We start from the raw sequence: 10,512 nt of genomic DNA on the forward strand, positions 1-10,512 counted from the left end.
CATCGAGCTGCGTCAAGCTATCAAAGTAACCGAGTGAAGACGCTGCAAAGAGGAGGAAGTTAAAATAATGGGATTTTATTTAATGTATTGCACAATTTGTTTTGGCTGCAGAAGTCCCAGATTTTTGTGATAAAGAACATATTCCATTATCTTACTTAAATTAATTAACAGAAACCTGAAGTTTTTACCCTGTAAAGTCTAAGACATCATTACTGGTGACCCTAGTCCTATGATATTTTTTTACATTGTTACTTTATTTATCTGTTGCTTTTTCTCTCCCCTTGACAATCAGAGGACAAAAACCGCTATCAGTCCGACTGATAAAAATCCAAATATATGTGCATATTAAATACTTTTTTAGAAAATAATCCACTTTATATGAAGCAATGCTTATCATTGCGATGGTTGTGAAAAGCTTTTAATTTGAACGTCTCACACGGAAGTGTTCGGTGTTACGTATTTATCTTGACATTTGTGTTTATACCTGGACGTAACAGACAGGCGGCAACATCACCGAACTTCACTCAAATTTAACCTTTTGTTTAAGTAGTGATATTTTGTTATTTCTATTTTCTTGCGTAGGAACCAGTGGGTTAAGCTGGTCTGTGCCAAGTTTTCTGTTTTGCTGGTGTTCAGCACGAACAGCGTGCTGTTTTTGACGGAGGTCAGCGGCTTTCCAGTTGAAGCCAGTCCACTGACAAGATGCTTGCCTCGGGTAGGACCGTGTCCTCCCGGCTGCTGAGGCCAACCGCGTGGCTTCCTCTCCGGCTGAGCTCCGAGCGGACGGCCGCTAGCTTCCCGCAGAAAGGTAACAATTGCCCGGAGCAAAATGGGTAGCTTATTCCCCCAAGACCAACTAGCACGAAGCTAATCCCAAAGTGACGCAGTTTAGTGAGGCAGGAAACTTCACAGCATCTGTAAACTGTCAGGTTAACTGACGACTTTAAAATCCATGTGAGGTCAGGAAAACCTAAAAAATACTAAATTAAAACACTAATAAACGGAAAGTTCACGAGCACTAGCTGACTGGCACAAGACGAAGCAATCTTGTTAAATAACTGTTTTAAAAAGATTTTATGTTCTGATATTCTCTGTGTCACTCTCCATTTTTTATAATGTTAAAATCATGCACATTACTCTTGACTTCATTGCCAGATTGACAACATTTTTAGGGCCCGAGCACTGAGAGTGCGAAGGCCCTAATGTATCTGCTCTGTTTCTTATTATTAGGGCCCGAGTACTGAGAGTGCGAAGGCTCCATTGTATCTGCTCTGTTTCTTCTTATTATTATTTTCATTGAAATGAATTGCCTTTTTTGAGTGCTTTAACATGCTCAAAAACTCGTGAAATTTTGCACACATGTCAGGTTTGGTGAAAAATTTCGTATTTTAACTTCCTAGGACCTGGCGTCCACATATGTGGACATCACATTTTGGGTTATTTAGACCAAAATACTCAATTTTGCTCTACAAGGGCCTGATATCCACTTACGAGGACATTATACTGCTACTGTTCTATCGAAATTTTAAACGAATATCCTCATATGTGGCTCTTATTTTTCATAAAAACAAAAATAAGGTTAAAAAAAATCTGGTAATTCTTTGTTTTTACATTCATCGGGCCCCAATATGCCCGATGAATGTAATAATGTAACAATTTAAATGCCATTTTTTTACATTAATAAATTTAATGTGGTCTTAAGAATGGCTTTAAATGTCTTAAATATACTGTAATTTATGCTGCAGAGTTGATCAAGAAACATGAACAGGATGAGCCTCGCCCCCTCTACATGGACTTCCAGGCAACCACTCCCATGGTAACTGTTACTAAGCACTTTGTCACTTTTACAGGCTTTTACAGCTGATGTCAGAGAGAGTTGGACATAAAGCTGGTTGTACTTAGAGTTTCATATTAGGGCTGCTCAATTAATCGAATTTTAATCACGATTACGATCTGGGCTTTCAACGATCATTAAAAATGACTGAGCCGATTATTAGCCCCTCCCTCATTTATCCGCGACACCTTAAAGGCCAGTCCGTGAAAATATTGTCGGGCATAAACCGGTCCGTGGCGCAAAAAAGGTTGGAGACCGCTGATTAAGAGAACCCGAGGGAAGCTCGGAAAGCTAAGCAGAAGTTATTTGGAGAGGAGAGTGACTGCTGTTGGTTGAAAAGAGAGGTTAAAAAAAAAAAAAAACTTCAGTGGTGTTGCACACTATTTTATATTATTTTTTAAAGTCATTGAAGCCGGTCAGAGCAGCACACTCCGTTTTGTGTAACTATTTTTAAATCCCTGTAGAACCTGAACCGTGTAAGCTAGCGCAATAATTGTTTTTGCATATGAAACGGGAGGAGTTGTACTTACATCTGATGCCATCAGCTTGTCCTCGGTCACGGTTTCCTTCCACATAAAGCTTTGCAAAAACTGCATAGAAAGCGCTTGCAGGAACAAAAACATAATATTCCAGAAACACGCTTTGCCGATCCGATCAGCTGTTCGTAACACTTCCCACAGTGAATCAGACGTCAGCACGAACTATCACATGTCGGCCATTTCCTCCCCGAAACCGGAAGTGACGTCATTTTCGCAGAAATGTAGTTTTTTACTTGTAGGCCTTAAAAGCCTATACTGGTCATGTTTGACTTTTCTGAATAGTTTCTGGGATGCTTAGAACTCGAATTGCACTGCTGGAAATCGTTTATTTTGATGCACATGCTGTTTTCTTTGCAAATTTGCATCATAGGATTGTTTTTTCGTTTTTCTTGCAGTGTATATAAAAATTGGTGTATCTCCAAAATAAAACTATGAAGACACTAAAAGTAAATTTCCTGTTGTTGTAAACTATTTTTTGCAACTTTTTTGTATTTAAAGTTTTGAGGGATAAACCTCTTAAATTTCTCCAAGTAGAAATATATGTAAAAAAACAAAACCGATTTTCAATTTTTTTGTAGTTTATTGCAACTTTTTTGCAATTTATGTAGTTACTATGGACATAATGCATACATATTATTAAAATATGGGCTATAACAGTTGTATAGCAACTTGAAATGCTCCCACAAATGGCACTACAACATGTAAAAAAATAATATAAGCTCTGGCGGACTTGGTTCTATGGTAGGTCTTAAAGGGTTAAATAAATATCGTCAAATAATCGAGATCTCAATTTCAGTGAAAATAATCGTGATTATCATTTTTGCCATAATCGAGCAGCCCTATTTCATATGTTTGTGTGTGTCTTTAGGATCCCCGGGTGCTGGATGCCATGTTGCCCTACCAGGTGAATTACTACGGTAACCCTCACTCCAGAACGCATGCCTACGGCTGGGAGAGTGAATCCGCTATGGAGACCGCTAGGAAGGTAGAGAGCTGCTCCATCTTTAGAAAAGTGGGCTGTGCTTATTTACACTTTCTTTGCAGGTAGTAAAAGGACAGTAACATCTAGTCCTTTTACTGAAAAAATCTGGTCCATGTATCACTTTGGCTTGCTCAGTTGTAGCTGTGGTATGCAAAGAGATGCAGGCCTCATACAAGCTAGTGAGCACACCAAAGTCGAGCACTGATGCTGAATGTTTGAATTCAGCATCAGCGCTCCGACATTAATATTTGTAACCTACAACATGTGCATGTTTCACCGAGAGTCACTGACTGATGTTGCTATATGTCTATGGCTACGTTCACACTGCAGGTCTTAATGCTCAATTACGATTTTTTGATCAAATCTGATTTTTTTGTCTGGTTGTTCACACTTTGTCCTCAAAGTTTATGTGTTAAAAGCAGGAAAAATGGCCACGCATAAGAATTTGAGCAAATTTCTCAATGGCCAAATTGTGATGGCCACTAGGGCGGAGTTAGAGCATCACTAGAACACATGTTCAAAATTAGAAACACAAATTAGAAACATGTGAATCTGTTTGGTGTTTTTTTTTTTTCCCTTTCTTTCTCTCTGAGCAGCAGGTGGCTGATCTGATTGGAGCCGATCCCAGAGAGATCGTTTTCACCAGCGGAGCCACAGAGTCCAACAACATGGCTATCAAGGTCCTACTCTCTTGACCTTAATCACTTTATCTCACACAAACACACACAGGTTTTGTTTTGGTGAAAACTGATCAAAAATATAAAATGCAGACAACAGATTAAAACTACAACTCTTACAAAATAAGAACACTGTAAAAAACCAAGTGATAAACTACATGAGAAATAAAAAACACACAAAACAGTAAGAGCAAATTCAGAATGTGAACTGATTAATAAAACTCCTTAAAACAAAACTGTCATTAACAAAACTCTTTGTATTGTTAATGATTTGGATGCTTCTTCTGAATCAAACTATACAATATTGAAATGCAAAAACTTGTGATAAAAATGGAATTTGTCAGCCACGTTGAGAACATTTAATTAAAAGAAATTTTCTGTGCACACGAGGCAAATAAGTCAGCTGACAGGAAGAAGTAGCATCTGTTTTCACTGTTTCACTGAAACAAACTACTTCACTTCAGTCCACTTGGATTGCCTTACCAAAGACACCATGTGTAGCAAAGAACAAGTAATAACAGCGAGAATAGAGGAAGCAAATTAAAGTCACGCTGCTGTCGATTCTGATTTACTGGAATTATAAATGAGGTCATTGAATTAATGATAAAAAGAAACGAGCAGTAGCCACAAACTGGATTCACAACTCCAGAAAGTGCTAGAATCAGAGAAAATCTTAAAACGTTCTTCCCTTTAACCCAGTGTGTTCTCTCCTGTAGGGTGTAGCCCGGTTCTACAAGGCCAAAAAACGTCATGTGATCACCACTCAGACCGAGCATAAGTGCGTCTTAGACTCGTGTCGGATTCTGGAGTCCGAAGGGTTCGATGTTACTTACCTGCCGGTCCAGAACAACGGCCTGCTGGACCTAGAGGTAAACATACAGAGACAAAAAGAGAGATCACGCAGACAACAACCAGAATATTGTCTGTGTGAACATATTAAAAACTGGAAGCTATATTTACAATACCTCTGGGCAGTGAAGCCTGTATTTATTATTTTTACCTCCATTTGTAGCGTTACAGAATTCACGAATTATTGTGTCCCGTGTCTGCTCCTTACAGTGAGTCTTACTACATGTTTGTTTGTGTGTTCAGTTGTTGGAGGCCTCCATCCGTACTGACACCTCTTTGGTGTCGGTGATGACCGTGAACAACGAGATCGGAGTCAAGCAGCCCATCAAGGAGATTGGTAAGCATAGCAAATCAAACACACATGAAATGCTCACAATCACGCACTCATAATATCCGCATCTAAATAGTTTTGTCAGTTTTACTGAATAAATCAGACTATTCGCTTTATGCGGAGCCCAACCGAGAGCTCTGATCAGATTAATGAGCTTGAACTCTTTCTATCTACAGGTCAGATTTGTCGCTCAAAAGGAGTCTTCTTCCACACTGATGCTGCTCAGGCCGTTGGGAAGATTCCCATCAGCATCTCTGACTGGAAGATCGATCTGATGTCCATCAGTGGTCACAAGATTTACGGACCCAAAGGTCAGCTTTAGTAGCAGTACCAGTAGGTGGCATAACTCTAAACCGATCGATAGGCAGGTGAGATAGTTTGTGGAGCTCATTTGTCAGTGCCCATTTCCATTTTTTATATAAATTGTATAAAACTAGAAATGGCTAAATTTTCCCACAGAAATACGTGTTTTGGTTTTAAAAATTTAACAAAATACACGCAGGTGAAATATGAAGCAGGAAAGATGGCAAAAAAGTATGTATGTATATAGTATGTAGGTTGTTTATATGAAGATTTTTTTTTTCTTTTTTTTTTAAATCAGCGGAGTTTCCCTGTTAATTTTTTCTATCAGCTGTCAAAGTCGGAGTTTGATTATCTTTGAAAAGATGCACGTAAAATGGTGTAAAAGCAAAAATACTTACTACGTGTGTGTGTGTCCAGGTGTGGGTGCGTTGTACGTGCGTCGCAGGCCAAGGGTGCGTTTGGAGCCAATACAGAACGGTGGCGGGCAGGAGAGGGGGCTGCGCTCTGGCACTGTCCCCACCCCACTGGCTGTTGGACTGGGAGCTGCCTGTAGCATCGCCCAGGAGGAGATGGAGGTAAAATAACCAAAGTCAAACATCCAAAAACCCTTCCCAGACGATGCTACATTTCAGGGGGATTAGTGCATGTTTGTTTGTTTAGTATGATCATCAGCGGGTGTCCATGCTGGCTAATCGTCTGGTCCAGAAGGTCATGTCTGAGATTCCTGATGTCATCATGAATGGAGATCCAGAACAGCGTTACCCTGGTAAACACATTTATGTTTGTTTAGCAGTCTTTATGAGGACATTTATTAGCGTAAGACATTTCTTAACTCTAGCCTATACCTAATTCTAAACTGAACCTCGAAACCAACTCTTAAACTGTAAAGTGTTAAAGTGCTCCTTGTAACTAAACTGGTTTTATAATACGCTAATAAATTCCATGTAGAAATGAAACTCAGTGCTGCTGCTGCAGGTTAGAATTTAAACCAAAATTGATTTACAAGTCAGTGAAGATTTTTGAAGTTAATGTTTTTGAAGTGTTTTTGTTGGAAGTTGGACTAACACCTTTGATTGTGTTTGTGTGTCTGGGTGTTTTCAGGCTGTATCAACCTTTCTTTTGCCTACGTGGAGGGCGAGAGTCTGCTGATGGCACTGAAGGATGTTGCTCTGTCATCAGGGAGGTCAGATACAAACTTTTTTTTCACGCACATATGTCCAACTTTTGAGTGTAACTTTACCCACTGCATCAAAAAGTTAGAAAATCGGCATGGTTTTGAGAGGATGGAAGTGTTGACCGATTTGTGTACTATTTATGAATCAAGTGTCCTGCCACCTGTGTGGTCAGGGTAGCATTCTTACATTAGCTTCTCTTTGTTGGCTACTTTTTAAATCTGGAATTGAAATTAAATCATTCTCCTATCACACAAAGTCCTGAATGCCTTTTGCCTGAATGACTTTTCGTTCCCTATCTTCTGCTCAAGTTCACAGAAACACTTTTAACATAAATGTCAGTTTCAACACCAGCATTGAGAGTACAGTTACATGCTTAATGTACAGTTCAAAAGCCTCATATGATTGTGCATGAAGTCTCTAAAGATGAATATTTGTGTCTGTGTGTGCAGTGCATGTACTTCAGCGTCTTTGGAGCCATCATACGTCCTCAGAGCTATTGGAGCAGATGAAGATCTGGCTCACTCTTCCATCAGGTAACAATACCTCCTGTAACCTGGATTATGATAAAAACTGCAACTCCCCAGAAGTTTAATAATGATTTTCCTTGAGCTTCCTAACTCTTTTCTTCACATTGATCAGACTTAGCAATCAAAGTGATTAAATCCACAGAAAACTAAGCTGTTTATAAACTTGGATAACCAGGGAATGGTTACCAACAGCCTTTCATGTTCTCTAGTTTCAGGTTTAAATGTCCGTGTTTGTGTCTGTGGCAGGTTTGGTATTGGCAGGTTCACCACTGAAGAAGAGGTTGACTACACAGCAGAGAAATGCATCGAGCAGGTCCACAGACTCAGAGAGATGAGGTAAAGTCAGCTCTCAGACACTATCGCGCAGATGCTGATTTTACTTTACATTCATAAAATTGATACAAAATTTTGAATGGTAACCTTGTTTTCTCTAACCTGCCTCTTTGCCTCTCTTTCTGTCTGTCAGTCCTCTGTGGGAGATGAGTCAGGAAGGCATCGACCTGAAGAGCATCAACTGGACGCAGCATTAAGCTTCTTCCACTTCTTGCCCACTTCGACATGATAGTTCCCAAAAGACTGAAGGAACAGACCAGCTTTTTCTTCCTGTAAACAAACACGCACAAACTCCCTGTCGTCTGGCTGTAGCTGTAGCTCAGTGTCTCTCTAGAAGCTCCTCCAGTTGCTCTCTCAGGAGATGTTGCTCAGACAGTTGACCAACGCACATCAATCTCTTCTTTTTCTTCTGTTGCCCAGAAGGTTGCTTCTTTATCTCAGATGAAATGTTTACAGAGGCTGTGACACGCTCTGAAATCTAACATGACATTCATGAGAAGTACATCCTCTTTGGTTGTTTCAAACTAAATATGGTATTGATTGTGCGACATGTCCATCAGTGGCCGATTTGGGGCTTTGATCAACAGACTGCCCACAAACAAAAAATTTAGACAGACATCCAGGACCATGTTTTCACAGCAGGGCTACTCAAAAAAAGCAGTTATTCAGAATACAACAGTAAAGGATAAACCAGTCGGCACATGTCGTATTTTTTAATAAAGGTTAGGGGAAAACAAATTTGTGGGCACACACACAAACCAAAACAATTGGTTGTAAAGTAAAAAAGGAAAAAAAAAACACTCTATGACTAAGAAGAAAACCTTTTATACTCATGTCTCTGTCATTATTTTTTTTTTCTAAAAACATTGCAGCACTGTAATCAACTATGCATCCATCGCACAATTTGATATGCATCAGTGTCTGTGACCAAGATTTGTCTAAAACTGGTCTTGCACAGTATGACAGACATGCAGTAAATGGCACAGAGGCGCTTTTAATCTGACTCTTTAGGTGATTTGACTTCACCTAATCTAACATCTTGATGCCTGGTGTCATGAAGCTGGTTAACAGACAGCTTAGTTTACACTTGTTTCACTAATGCACTCATGAGCGTGTCTGTGGGAAATGGAAGTTACACACAGTACCGTCCAAATCATGAAGTGTCAATGTGGCAGGCAGGTTGAAATGCAACATTGTTTTGTTATGACACTGCAATTAGTAGAAGCTTTGTAGGCCCACACATTGTAGCTGTGTACTGTCATCTGTCAAATATATCTCAGTAATGTAGTGTAAAAGACTTCAAACTGGAGTGAAACTGAATATTGAAAACCTGAGAAGTCTTTTAAGCAGTCAGTATGCCGGGGCTAATGGCAAGTGTGTTTCCATAGCCCTTTCATTCTTTGACTTCCAGTAATCACCCTCTCTGCAGAGCCAAAGAGCTCCACAGAAAGACCTGATCAGACATTCACACAACTAGAACAAAATAATTTATAATTTACTGAGTCAAGCAGTAGTTCAAACATCCATTGGTGTTATATCCAGCGATCCAATTGATGACAAGTTTTGATATTATCTTGAGAATGAACCTGCTGTGGAGAAGCACGAATGTACATGTGACCAACACAGTTACTGTTTACTCTTGCTAAATGTGACCGAGCTTTGTGATACCATCACACTCGCATTAAACCCAAAGATAGCCACATAAATTAGAAAAAAATAAAACACGGGCAACAATCTAAGTGATAAAAGAATCGGAACAAAGCTGTGTTGCTTCAGCAAAGCTGGAAAGAGCAACTGAAGGCAGCAGGATGTGATGATTCACCCAGTATTTATTTGAGTCAGACCTTTCCACTAGATTCACAGGCTTATCTCTCCAGCTCTGTTCATAGGTTATAAACTGCCCTCTCTGTCTCATGCTCTTGTCTTATCATCCCACATCAGCGTTTATTATTCATTCAGTGGTAGCATGTTGGCCTATGATTAGCAGTTCTCAGTGAAATATCCAACGAGACAGTGTTAGCAGCAGCGGTTTCATTGTTCTGTTAGTCAGTAACCACTCTACAAGTCTGCAGCCCTGATTTTTAAAGTCAGACTTCTGTCACACGTGTCCGTGGCTTATGACAGGAAATACAAGATGATTGTGAAAATCTAAACAAAAATAAAACAATTGGTTAAAAAATGTGGGTCTCTAAGACTACACTCTCTGGGGGGGGATTCTTGTATTGTGTTCTTGGATGTATCTGGAGCCTCTTTTTGATATATTTGCTCGTCTCCTGCATCTACTGTCTTCGACTGTTACATGTCATTGCACATTAGTATCCAATAAAATTGTTTCTTCTGGTTATGCCATCAACTTTTGATGTATTTCATTTGTGTTTATTGTTTTTTCAACTCAGATTCTCAAAACAGTTTTGATGATGTCTGAATGCGTTTTTCACATTGCTCCACGGGTCGCAGAGAGTTCAACCTGAGGTAGTTTGACCATTCCATTATAAGATAAAATAAGATGGATCTTCTTTGCCCTGGAGATCAGAAATTGTCTTTTTTTTATGTAGCAGATAAAATTTCAGTTAAACACCACGAATGTCTGTGACTGTAAAACTCCAAATCTGTCTGTCCACAGACTCTTATGCAATCAGGAGTTTAGCAACCAAACATTGCACAGTTACATCTTAGGCCCCTGTATGTATGTATAATCTTTGCAAAAGTCTTGCACCACTCATGTCTTCCCATTTTGCCTCCAGTAAACACCGAAATATACCATACGAATATATGAATTTATCTCTGAAAAATAAAGATATTCTTACCAAATAATAACTTTCACATTTGCTAGAACTGTACAACCCCTGTTTTTACCCAACAAAAAATGTATATAATAATATAGTAATTGTATAGTATATTATAAAATATTCGTAATTTTATAATCTACAAAAACAACTTAAGTTGTCAAGAAGAGTGATTA

General features: G+C 39.2%; 1 protein-coding gene across 1 annotated transcript; it reads left to right on the forward strand.

The window, feature by feature from the left end:
• The first annotated feature begins 462 nt into the window (after positions 1-462).
• On the forward strand, positions 463-9,903 carry nfs1 (NFS1 cysteine desulfurase). The gene is made up of 13 exons (XM_085274772.1): positions 463-808; positions 1,746-1,816; positions 3,242-3,358; positions 3,952-4,035; positions 4,749-4,901; positions 5,125-5,218; positions 5,389-5,523; positions 5,933-6,090; positions 6,176-6,281; positions 6,617-6,698; positions 7,140-7,223; positions 7,464-7,553; positions 7,684-9,903. Exons 1-13 carry the CDS (start codon positions 703-705, stop codon positions 7,745-7,747), a joined length of 1,344 nt encoding a protein of 447 aa, XP_085130898.1. The 5' UTR covers positions 463-702; the 3' UTR covers positions 7,748-9,903.
• Positions 9,904-10,512: the final 609 nt, after the last annotated feature.

The sequence above is a fragment of the Mchenga conophoros genome, linkage group LG5 (assembly GCF_057382185.1).
Source record: "Mchenga conophoros isolate Kocher_MC1m ecotype Shallow Benthic linkage group LG5, M_conophoros_male_GT1.1, whole genome shotgun sequence".
Classification (NCBI taxonomy): Eukaryota; Metazoa; Chordata; class Actinopteri; order Cichliformes; family Cichlidae; genus Mchenga; species Mchenga conophoros.